Source organism: Sinocyclocheilus rhinocerous, unplaced genomic scaffold (assembly GCF_001515625.1).
Source record: "Sinocyclocheilus rhinocerous isolate Xijiao unplaced genomic scaffold, SAMN03320098_v1.1 scaffold538, whole genome shotgun sequence".
Lineage (NCBI taxonomy): Eukaryota > Metazoa > Chordata > Actinopteri > Cypriniformes > Cyprinidae > Sinocyclocheilus > Sinocyclocheilus rhinocerous.
In genome coordinates, this window is record NW_015650838.1 from 698,879 (window position 1) to 711,655 (window position 12,777).

The 12,777-nt window shown below is 35.9% G+C and overlaps 1 protein-coding gene across 1 annotated transcript in view; it reads left to right on the forward strand.

Moving 5' to 3' along the window:
- Positions 1 to 12,777, forward strand: part of LOC107712626 (CUB and sushi domain-containing protein 2-like) — a 290,171-nt gene that overhangs the window by 15,732 nt on the left and 261,662 nt on the right. The window contains exon 2 of the mRNA XM_016517947.1: positions 2,949 to 3,165. Coding sequence (XP_016373433.1) covers positions 2,949 to 3,165 — 217 coding nt within the window. The remainder of the gene's footprint in view (positions 1 to 2,948; positions 3,166 to 12,777) is intronic.

The following is a 12,777-nucleotide window of genomic DNA, read 5'->3' on the forward strand; positions in this document are numbered from 1 at the left end:
TTCTCAGATACGTTTTCACTTAATTATTGAAATTCTATGGTAGTAGGCAAAGCTTTCCGCCTTAAGAAATCCAAATCCCAGTTGTGCTTACTATAAAAACCTTCACAGTTTATGCATACTGAGTAAGAATTTTTTTTTTCATGCATAATGACACTTCATCGAGAATATAGGATCTTTGCATTAAGCAATATGACTTTGTGACACATTGTGTTTGTTTTCGGTAAATGTTTTGAATATTTGTGCATTTGTGACATATTGTTTGAGCTTGGTTTTTCATTAAGTGTAATCTCAGTGTAATCTCCACTCGAATGTGTTAGACAAATGTGTGTTGTATGTGGTCATGCTGGGTTCTCATTTGGGTTCTCACCTAACCCCACATAAATTCCAATGCATTTAGGAATCAAATGATTAAATATAGGATGATGTATCCATTTGCATTGTTTTGGCTTATATATGCGTATGTATGCATTAGGGTTGTGCCGATAGACGATAGTATCGTGTTTTGACGATATAAAGAGATATGGCCTGGGGCCGCTGATGCCTTTGACGATAGCAAGACGATTATTATTATTATTATTATTATTATTATTAGTATTATTATTATCCTAGTAATACTATCTGATTAATATTAGGGCTTATTTGTTGCATTAGGCCTATATTTCTTTTCCCGCGTTTTTACAGTATTGCGCGTTCTAACCAAGGATGTTCTTTGGTAATGTAATGTTCTTTGCTCGTTTTCTGGAGCTGCTTTTTGAATAACTTAGGACATGTAGGCATTATAATTAGTAACTTACGATGTTTTTATTAATTTGTTATCATGTTAAATACAAATTCAGTCATATTAAAAACATTAGGCTGCTTTTAGCCTTATGCTGGAGTTGGTTCACTTTCTCGCAATGAAACTAATTAAATAATTACATAAATTAGCACGATAATATCGTGTATCGGCGATCTCACAGGCTGACGATAGGACGATATGAAAATTGAACATATTGCCCAACACTAGTATGCATTTATTTTACACATTTGTCTGATTCATGCTTTTTTAATGTTTATTTTGTAAAAATTTTATCTTATTTTTGAATTCATAAATTGTTTATACAAATTAGCTTCACAGAGGGAGTCCTCCATAGTCATTTAGCAGATAATGAAATTAGCCATAGGCAGCAATTTCTTGTTCTTTTTTTTCTCCAATGCAAACAAGTTTGTCTAATTCCTGCCTGAAATTAGTATTTTTCTTATGCATTCAATTTAATTGCATGCAGTTGTTTCAAAGCAAAATTTAACTTACTGTACCAGTTTTATATTAAGATTGTAAGCTAAAATGTGTTTAAAAATTGTACTCACAACTGTGTCTTTTAAACATTGATTTAAGACTTCCATTAAAAAGATGAACTGCAAGGAGTAGTTGGGCCATGTTGTTGCGTCCTGTGTGACTGCAGCAGATATACAAGTTTCCCGGAGTGGGTAGAATTAAAAAAAAAAAAAAAATTCCAGGAGTGGGTAGAATAAAAAACAAACAAAAAAAAGAGAGGGTGAAAAATCTGAGACCATTAACAATTATTAAAGCAAGAAGGGACAATTAATTAAAAGTGGGGCTACGGACCTGTCCAGAACTAGTAATTTAGGCCAGGCTTTTCACTGATGGATGGAGCCACACACAGTTATTAAAATTTCAGATTGCGTGCAATATTTTATAAGAGGTCATTGACAAGTATGCAAAAGAGAAATGCAATTAATGCTGATGAGTGCAGTCTGGAGCTTCAGGCGATATGGAGTTATTAAAATTAATCAAATTAATAACCAAAGGTGGTATCATTTCTTCTCTTTCCTGTTGCCTTTGCAGAGTTGCCGTGGAAACATTTTGACCAGTGATAAAGCTGTGGCAATAGCAAGGGCAGCTGACAGTATTCATGTGCTGGACCATATGATAATTTAATTGGCTCTTGAAATTGAATATTACTGCTCTATAACTTTGCATTAGTAAAAATACATAAATACTACAGTCATTTTAGCTTGTCTTGTTTATATGCACCTTGAGTACACACTTAAGTAATTACATGGACATTATAAGGATTTAAATATGGAAGCATTTTATTGTACTAACAAATGATTTAATGCCCTGTCAGATCAAACAACACATTAATGAATGTAAATTAGGGCTGTGCGATTAATCGAAATCGTCATAAAATCGCGATTTGAACTTGCACAATTTGCACGAGAACAGAACAGACCGGGCAGGCATACAAACGTAACGCCAGGTTCACACACTCGGTCTGTGGTGCGTATTTTTTCCGCGCCCATGTTAAGGGATCAGAGCGTTCACACTGCACGCGATTGCGGTCCGACAGTGCGCTTCAGGAGCGGTGCGTCTGCAGCAGTCATGCTGCGATCGTTTCCGCACGGAGTCTATTTCTGCTGTGCTGCACACGCTGAATTAAAGTGACAGCACATTATTCGCGGTAAAAATTAACATGGATTGACACGGAAATTGATAAAGCTCTAATTGGTTTTCTTTTGGAAATATGTTTCAAATTCACACTGAATGCATTAATGACTGTAAAGCATGTCTGTGTGTGTCAAAATTGTGATTAAAATCGAAATCGCAAAATTTATCAAAGAAATTGCGATAGGTTGTTTTTGTCCATATCGCACTGCCCTAATGTAAATTAATCCTTTAAAGGCACAGACCGAACTGGCAAATTAACATATTAATCATGTCAGAAGGCTGTAAATCATAAAGCATTGTTTGCAAATATTCTACACCAACTTACTGATAAGGAATACATGCGTAAATTCACATTTCCTAAGTTCACATTTTTGTTCCTAGATGCTTTAGACTGATACTAGTGTGTAGATTTTGCCTGATTCTTCATTTGAATGCATTTTGACAAATATACAAATTCCACTTTGTATAATACTTTCTTCTCTTTTTCTCCTTTTCACAGCTCAAAACTGCAGTCACACACTACACAGTCCAAATGGGACAATAGAAAGCCCCGGATACCCGTATGGATATCCCAACTACGCCAACTGCACATGGGTGATTGTGGCACAGGAACACAACCGGATACAGTTGGTATTTCAAGGCTTTGCCTTAGAGGAGGACTTTGACATCCTTTCAGTCTACGATGGGCAACCTAGTCCAACAAACTTACGGACACGGTAAATACAGAACATTTTATCATATTGTGTGTGTAAATGCCAGATCCAATCTCTTGGAATTGCTAGCTGACATTACTTTGCTAACAGTTTGAACTGTGTGAACTCTGTGCATGAACTTTGGGTTTACTTAAGTGTCTCAAAACTTGTTTAAAGTGCACTGAAAGGAATGCAAATTTCATTTTAGGAATGTGTCTATAATGTTTTGAACATTGAAGTCCACAAATTGATTTAGCACTTTTGACTTTATTGCTGTCTTGAGTCTGAATTTCTCCTTTGTATACTATGAAAATAAGAAGAAAATAATAGGATTGAGGCTCAAGGGATTGAGCAGAGCAGATATCCTCAGGGGGAGTGTCCTTGGGGCCTTGGCCTGTTTTCCATTCGAAAGCTAGCATTTTGAAAAGCTTGCCTACATTCATAGATCCCTTCTCAGATAGAGGATCTATGAATGAAGTGGAATGAAACGAGTTCTATAGAAAACAGTGTGGAACTCTGTAAATTTGTTGCTTTTTCCCACCCTTTTTTGTCACCTTTCTTTATTAATATCTGTGTGGGAAACGATGTGCACAAGGACACTTTCAAGATATTTTTTTTTCTATTTTTTTATGCTTCAAGATTCAAGGACAGCTTTCTGCACAGCCCCACGTTTCCATGGTGTTCTATGAATGTTAACCTTGTTCAGCATGGGCGGTTTACCCTGCCAGTGTATTATTAGTGTCAGCTGAACTCCATGTCTTAAAGAAATCAAAAGGATATTGCGACTATTCCGATAGGATGTTGTTTTATGATATTGATATTACGTGAGGAAGTCAGGGTTGCTGTACTAGTTGTAATGTCACACAAGAAGTCAATGAGTTTGAGCAGTGGTGTGCTTCTAAAAATCTGTTATGCATTGGAATGTTTTTAATGTTAGTGAAAATTATTATTAAGTGATACACTTCCATTCAAAAGTAAGATTTTTTTTTTTTTAAGAAATTAATGCTTTATTCAGCAAGGATGCATTAAGTTGATCAAAAGTGACATTTAAGACTAACAATGTTAAAACTGATTTATATTACAAATAAATCATATGTATATCTATTATAAATAAACAAATGTTGTTCTGAACTTTCTATTTATCAAATAATCCTGAAAAAATTATTTTTTTTCCACAAAAATGTTAAGCAGCAAATTTTTTCAACAATGTTTCTTGCACACCAAATCAGCATATTTAATTGATTTCTGAAGGATCATCATTTACAGTACTTTTGATCAAATACGCATCCTTTTAAATGGTAGTGTAACAGATTGTAAAGTCATATTTGGCAGAATGTTTGCAACATTGGTTGCGCTTTGAAAATTAAAAACCGACATTTGCAGTTGAGCTTTGAAGAAGCCAAGCTAACCATTTAACATAGTAACATAATGTCACATAGATAACGCTTATTACTACTGTGAAGACAGCAGACATGGGCATTAAAGTTAAAGAGGTTTATTGTGCTGTGCAGCGGGATGAATTTCTTGGCCTGAGATCATTCAATATCACTCGCATAGTCTGCTGCAAATGAAACCATTCCTCCCATGTGCTAACTGAGTTAATGACACTTTTTTTTTTTATTCCCTCTGTCTTAAACGAGATCCCATTGGCTGACCCTGCCGTTCCATTATCTTTTTTTTTTTTTTTTTTTTCACTGTGAAATAGGTCCAGTGAGTCATTGCCACATATTACCATCACTCTAATATCTTCAATCTCTGGTTTGATAGGGTTTACCCAAACACATTTATGAGTTAACTCATCGACAAGTCTTTACTCTTATCACACGATACCATATTATCCCTCCTAATTTCTGTTGAATCAGTTCTCAGCTAAAATGTAATCACCCTTGAGATTATTTGGTTTGAGAGCTGATTTAAATAAGTGCCACCCAATTTTATCCACCCAATTATTAATTTGCATCTGAAGCTATTTGCTTGTTGTTGTGGGTGGATTTGAATGTGTTGTGTGAAGAATACGACTGTACAAAAGGCCTCTGAGTCAGCTTGTGATATTTGCCATGTTTCCATTGTTCTACTTTGAATCTTAGTCAGGACTGTCAGCTGATCCTATTTGTTCTTCAACAGGTGTGTGCTATCATAAAACATAAAAACATGTTTATGCTTGAGAATTAACTGTCTCCCACATAAAGAATTTGCTTCTTGATTTTTTTTTTTGTACTGTGGTACTGTACCAGAGATGTTTTCGTAATATTATTTATATACTGTAGTATTTATTAATATTTTCTACTAGATTATTAACATTTAAATTTTAATTATATTAATTATTTAATTATATTAATTCTACTTTTTAATATACATTGTCTATTTAGCTTTATTTTTATTTGAAGTTTTAGTTTTTGTAATTTTTGTAATTAAACTAGTTTCATTTAGTTAATTTTTGAGTTTTTTCTTCTAACATTTATTTTATTGTTCGAGTTTCAATTAACCAAAGCGATATTTAGCAGTTAGCTAACAAAAACAACACTGCACTGCATTTTTTAACACCAATAATGGGCAGGAATAACATGTTAACACACAAAACCATTTAAGGGTAATGCAATATATGATATTAGATATTATCTCTGGAAATGCATTAACCAGTCAGCTGACATCCTTGACATGTAGGTAAAGATTTCAGTAACTGTCACCCTAATTGGTGCTGTGCAACTGCTGATGTTGTGAAGGCATCTGGGGAGCATTTTTTTAATATATTATACTGTCATGGGGGTGATGGGTATATATGGATATGTTGTAGTGCTGGGCGGTATACCGGTTCATATCGAATACCGGTGTTTATTTTTGTTATGATATGAATTTTTAAAATACAGCAATACCGGTTGTTTAGACATCGGATTGAGGACACACCAGTTTCCATGTTGGTGTTTCCTCGCAAGTATTTGCCCTTCATATAATTGGAGCTCCTATAACAGCGGTGATCTACTTTTCCTGCAGAATTTAGTTCCAACACACCTGCTTGCAATTTTTGAATGAGTGGAAAGACCATTATTAATTGGTTCAGGTGTTTGTTAGAAGTGAAAGTGAACTCTGCAGGAAGCCGGATCTCCAGGAGCAAGATTGAGCTAAAACATTTACACTCCATATGAGACAGAAACTGAGCTTTGGCTTAGTCCCATCAGCTTACACAGGTTTTCCAAATCCAACTACAGCGATCTCCTGCGTGAAGCTCAAGGACTGCCTCTTTTAAAGGGATAGGTCATCCCAAAATTAAAATGTTCTAATAATTTACTCACCCTCATATCATTCCAAACCTCTTTCTTTATTATGTGGAACATAAAATATTTTTTTTTGAGCATACATTGGAAGTGTTGAAACCAAAACTGTTTGGTTTCATCATTCTTCAAAATATTTTCTTTTGTGTTCCACAAAACACAATTTTCAAAACACAAAAAACTAAGTGTGTTGATTAATAACTGTTTGATGAATTACTGCTGTTTAATAAGCTGTTTTTATTTTCATATTATTAGATGGCTGATTATTCAACACAATTCTACAATTCTACATTATTTCAACAAAATAAATTAAGATAAAATGTTAAAAACTAAAATCTAATTTACATACTACACACGTGAATTTAGACATTACATTACAGTTTGAAAAATGGTTATTCATTTTGATATTAAATGTATTTGAATAGTTTTAACATTCAACTAGTAGTGTATTTGAACAAACTTAAATTATTAATATTTTTAGACTTACACTTAAGTGATTAAGGCATTCACACCAAGAATCATGACTATAAAAAACCTATGAACCTATGACAATTAATATATTAGCGTCCGCAGAAACAGATGGTAACATTGTTTATTACAATATCTCTAAACTATTTATGTCAGTATTTTTATTGTTCATCAGGTAGAAAAGAAACATTCTGAAAGTATTATTCCTCTGTTTCAGTATTGTTATACAGCAGATGTCAAGTGCACTTTCTTATTCTCACAGAATTAGAATGAGTATTAAAACTTTATAGTTAAAGTTATCATTATAGTTATTGTCATTGATGTGAACAGTCTTTTAGATGACAGCAAAGGTAGTTTAAAAGTAAAAATAGGCACTCAAAAGTGGCACAACTGTTTTGTAAGGGCATATTTTCTGGTAAAAACTCAATATGCCTTGAACAAGTGACAAGCAAAAATGGAAAACAAATCTCTTTATTCCCTGTACTGAAGAGTTCATGCAGTGGGGGTGTATGGGACTTGTGTAGTGCCAGGTGAGGAGTGGTGGCCACTTTGTTTAATTGTTCTTATTTATTTGTTTAACTCCAGGGCTGTGCTTCCTCTTGATATATGGGTGGCTCCCCAGCCAGCTCTTATGAAAGAGCAGGCCTCTGACAAATCCTATTAAATCAGACTCTGTCTTCCTCCTCCTCCTGCACTGAGTCCCAACCAATACTGGCAGCATTTGGTTCACAGCATGTGAGCAATGAACTCTACTTTTGATATCATTTTTGGATCCACTCCATATAAAAGAAAATATGTACCTTACTGGATTATTTCACACTTTCACAGAATTTATTGTGAAAGTGCTAATTTGATGTGCTGTCTGCTATATTCATCATCAGTAATTGCTACTTGCCAGATTCAATTCCATATAAATCCTCACCTGCAGTGGGTCCAAGAAAACAGTGTTTTTCAGTAATAACTTCGCTTTCAGTGCGGTTCCTGACACTTAAATCCTGAAAATGCAAACACATTTCATCAGTGGCGGTTCTAGACCACAGTAACTGGGGGGGCCAGGCATGGTGCTTCAAACTCATATAAATGGCAAAACAGAGAGAGAGAGGGAAGGAAAAAAAAACACATAGGTCATCTACTAAATATTTTATTTTCTTCTCAACCACCTCCCCCAGTATGATGAGATTTTGGTAGATTGTTGTCTTAAGGAAAGGGTCAGCACTTCCATACTGTAGACATCATGTACAATTTCTTGCCATTCACATACAGATGGGGGATCTTCCTTGAGCAAAACAATATCACTGACTTCAGTCTAGTCAGAGTTCAAGCACTCTCATAAACTCCCATCAAAATCACTGAAGCGGTTTACACTATGAAATGAATATCTTACTTATATTCGTACGCACATCTGCACTTTGTTGTTTATGATGAGAAAATTCGCCAGAGAGCAGAATTCAGTCAGCGAGCGCGCACACTGTACAAAACACTGGGGTTTCGGCGATGACTCATCTAAACGCCTCTGATTGGCCGCTGCATTTATAAGCTCAACAGAATGGTGTGTGATTGATTTTAATGTGCAGCGCTGTAAAAAACGTGTCTGGCTCTGCGCCACTAGCAGCTGGTGATGTTTTACTTTTTTCCATTATTGCCACCCACAGGAAAAACTGTGCATTGCACCCAATATTATTTTGTGTGATACGATTCCAAATTTAGGGGGGCCAGAGCGGGGGCCAAGCTTGTTGACACGGGGGCACTGGCCCCCCTCGGCCCCCCCCAGAACCGCCCCTGCATTTTATTAAAATATTCATCTTTAGATTATGTAACATTGTAAGTTATTGTGTCCATAATGGCATTTGAAGGAGCTGATTAGAGTAGTACATGAATACAAGCTGCTGTTGGAGGCTGGAGCTTGTGGACTAATGCTCTCGTTTGAAACGATCACCAGAGAAACACTCAGACCTCTATTAGTGCACTCGAGGAAGGGAATGAGATGATGATGATGAGCTCAGAGGTGCTTTTGGTGCTCACCTGTGTGTGTTTGTCAGGTTTCGAGATGTTTTTACGAACCAAATGTCCCCAAAACCTAAAAATCTACTACTGTGTGGTCTCCATAAGAACAACAGCTTCATGAATTTGGCAAGCCATTTTGACTTTTATTTGTTCACAGGATATGAACCGAGGAAGGGAATGAGATGATGATGATGAGCTCAGAGGTGCTTTTGGTGCTCACCCGTGTGTGTTTGTCAGGTTTCGAGATGTTTTTACGAACCAAATGTCCCCAAAACCTAAAAATCTACTACTGTGTGGTCTCCATAAGAACAACAGCTTCATGAATTTGGCAAGCCATTTTGACTTTTATTTGTTCACAGGATATGAATTCTTGATATCGACAATTCAATTTTAACTAGTTAAAATGCTAATTGTTGATATCAGGAATTGGATTTTTACTAGCAACAATGGCTATTTTTGATATCAGGAATTACATTTCCACTAGTAAAAAATATGATTATTGTGTCATGTGACATTTCAATCATGTGACATACAATTTTATATGGCTTCAGTGTTTGGTAATTGTTTTTTTATATATATTTTTTTGTATATATATATATGTATAAAATCTAACCTGAAATGACACTGAGCAAGGATATGTAAAATAGTGTAGGTAAGTGGTATGCTTTTGAAGTTTAATGTTTGTGTCATGATTGCTTATTAGTCAAATGTTAGAATGAGAGGGAAAAATTGTCCTGCATAAATAATTTACTTATTCGAACAGATGCTCTGCTATGCTCCGTAATGAAGGTTATATTATGATGTGTTTGTTCCCTGATTTAACGGTGTTTTCAGGGGAGTCATGCAATAATTAATTATTCATAGTGTGGTAGAACATTGTGTGCTCTGTTTGGTTAAGTTTGAAGTTCAGCTGCATTATTTGCTGTCAGTGCAGTCTAAGAAGTGAATGCATATTAGTCTCTGCAGTTCTTCATGGGAAGGCGCAGAATGTAAAGAATGCTATGAAGTCAAAAGTTCAAATTTATGTGTCAGCATAAACTGCAGTTTTAGAAGCAAGTACCCAATCACACTTCAATAACTAGGAGGCTTCACCATTGTGATAAGTGTACACCTTATGATTAAGTGCAAGTATGCATTGACTTTGGATTTTTTTGAAGCAATCTAGGAGGCTACATTTTGCATACATTCATCTCAGAGCCAGTTATTCAACACTTAATTGAGCCTTTGTAAAGGTATCTGAAAATGCATATTTGGTGGCCCACAATGCCTTCCCGGTGAGCTAAAAAGCTCATCTCAGAGCAGCCCTAGAACTTTCAAAAGTTTCATGATCTTGGGATATTCCCACACCTCATTTAACCCCTGTGAAGTATATTTAAAGGCCTACAGTGTATGTACCTTCAGTAATTTCAGAGCAGTTCTCTGACTATCTCTAAAGTTTCATAAATCTGTGGTGAATCCTTCCTTCGGATGAGACGTTAAACCGAGGTCCTGACTCTCTGTGGTCATTAAAAATCCCATGGAACTTCTCGTAAAGAGTAGGGGTGTAACCCCGGTGTTCTGGCCAAATTGCCGCCACTTGCCCTTGTCAATCATGGCCTCCTAATAATCCCCATCCACTTGATTGGCTCTATGACTCTCTCTCTCCTCTCCACCTGTAGCTGGTGTGTGGTGAGCGCACTGGCGCCGTTGTCCTGTGACTGCCGTCGCATCATCCAGGTGGATGCTGCACACTGGTGGTGGTTGAGGAGAGACCCACTCCCCACATTATTGTAAAGCACTTTGGGTGTACAGCAATACACATTAAAAAGCGCTATATAAATGCATAATTCATTCATTCAATATCATTTGTAATATTATATCTGGACTTTTTGTGAGTAATATTGACCACATTTTGAACATGCTTTTCAACAATGTTTCAAACAGCGTTTTTCACGTAGGCTGATATTTCTGCGGAATGTATTTTAATTTTCAATCAATCGCTAAAGAAGAAAATATATATTCAAGGTTTAAACTTGGAACATTACAAAGTTCTAGGCTAGCAGTGAAATAGTGTCAGAAAGTGGTGACCTTATTGTGTGACACAATGAAAATCTAAATCTAAACCTTTACTTCTTTTTTTCTTGCATATATTATTCAGTAATATAGAAATGTGCTGGGATTATGGTCTTTTGCATATAAAGAACATAATGAAAAGCATTAGAGAAAAGTAAGATTCACCATATCTATTGAGAAGAAACTGTTGGGTGTCTGGCTTTTCTCCTTCCATATTCCACTCCATTTTCCCCTATCCAGTGATTTATTCTTCACCAGCCTCAGGTACTCGATGAAAATCGGCACTTATTGTTGGCCGTAATATTGGCAGAACCATAAATGGAAGAAACATAACTTTATTCTGTCTTTTTTCCCTCAGTTATACAGTTCAGTATCGTTCCAGCCTGGAGCGGAGTTATCATGTATATCTAGTCTGATAAGAGGTGAAGAGGTCTTGTTTGTGACTATAATGCCAGCTAGCTGATTGATGTGACAATGAGTAAAGAAAGATAAAAACATTTCCATAGATGAGCATGCTCACGAGTCACGACTTGTTTGTGTGGAAGTTCTGTAGTGTGAATAGGGAAATGAGTAACAGAGATGATTATGAAAGTATTGCATGGTGGTATTAAATGTTGTGACACACTTGGCTGAATTATTATTTTTTTTTATGGTTTTAAAAACTTGGAAGTACTTCATTTAAATTAGCTTCTTGTTAGGGATGAAAGACAACATCTATTAACCTAAAACAATTTAAGAAAACATGCCATCAATCAGAAACCTGACATAACCACAGCCGTCTCTTCTCATCAACATGGGGAATATCACAAGAGGTTCAATTGTTCATTTGAATCAGTATTCACAGATAATGTAAGAGTCAAGTATGGCCATATGCCACAAGTCTGAATGACATTTACCTGCAGCTTATGATGAGCCAAGGCATATTGTCGCTTTTCCTCAGTCTTCCTGTGATTTGTTATTTTCTCTCTTTATTCATTCCTCTAATACACCCCTCAATCCCTGCTCTCATCAGTATACCCCACAAGTGTGAAATGCGTTAACAAATTAAGTTCGCACCTCCTGAAAAGTGACTGAAGCAGTTCTCAAGAGAAAAAGTGATAATGAGCCTAATTGATCTGGTTTCTTCGTAATGAGACACCTGTAGAAGATGTCTGTAGGTGATTGAGGTTTGAAGGAGATTATGAGATTGTATGTCTAACCGAGAGAGAACGTTTTCTACGGTGGACTTTCTGACTTTTATTGTCCTCAAAATATGGTTGATTGGTCTGTATTCTCTCCAGCGCACTGGTGCGGGAAAGCAAGAAGATGCGTTTTGCTGAGGAGATGAGAGGATAATGCTGAACTTAATGGCTGGCTTCCATTAATCTGAAAAAGACTTTTAAACCAAGGTTAATTGAGTCAGGTTTACTTCCGAGTTGTTTGTAGGGACTTAACTGTAATTTAAGTCGTTAATTCTATAAGGGAATTATGGTGTAATTGTTGGAAAGAATACCAAAGCCCATTAATCAGAAATGAATGGTCTTCTAAAGTTAAGAGTGCTATGTCTCATGGGATTCAAATGGCACTTGAAGGTTCTTGCTTTTAAATGAACAAACACTTACGAGGTATTGCAGAATGAGATAAACAGGGTCATGGACGTTTTGGGCAGGCACATCATCATTTATCGGTTATAATATTGTTTTATATATATATATGCATGGGATTCGGCACTTGAAGGTTCTTGCTTTTAAATGAACAAACACTTACGAGGTATTGCAGAATGAGATAAACAGGGTCATGGACGTTTTGGGCAGGCACATCATCATTTATCGGTTATAATATTGTTTTATATATATATATATAT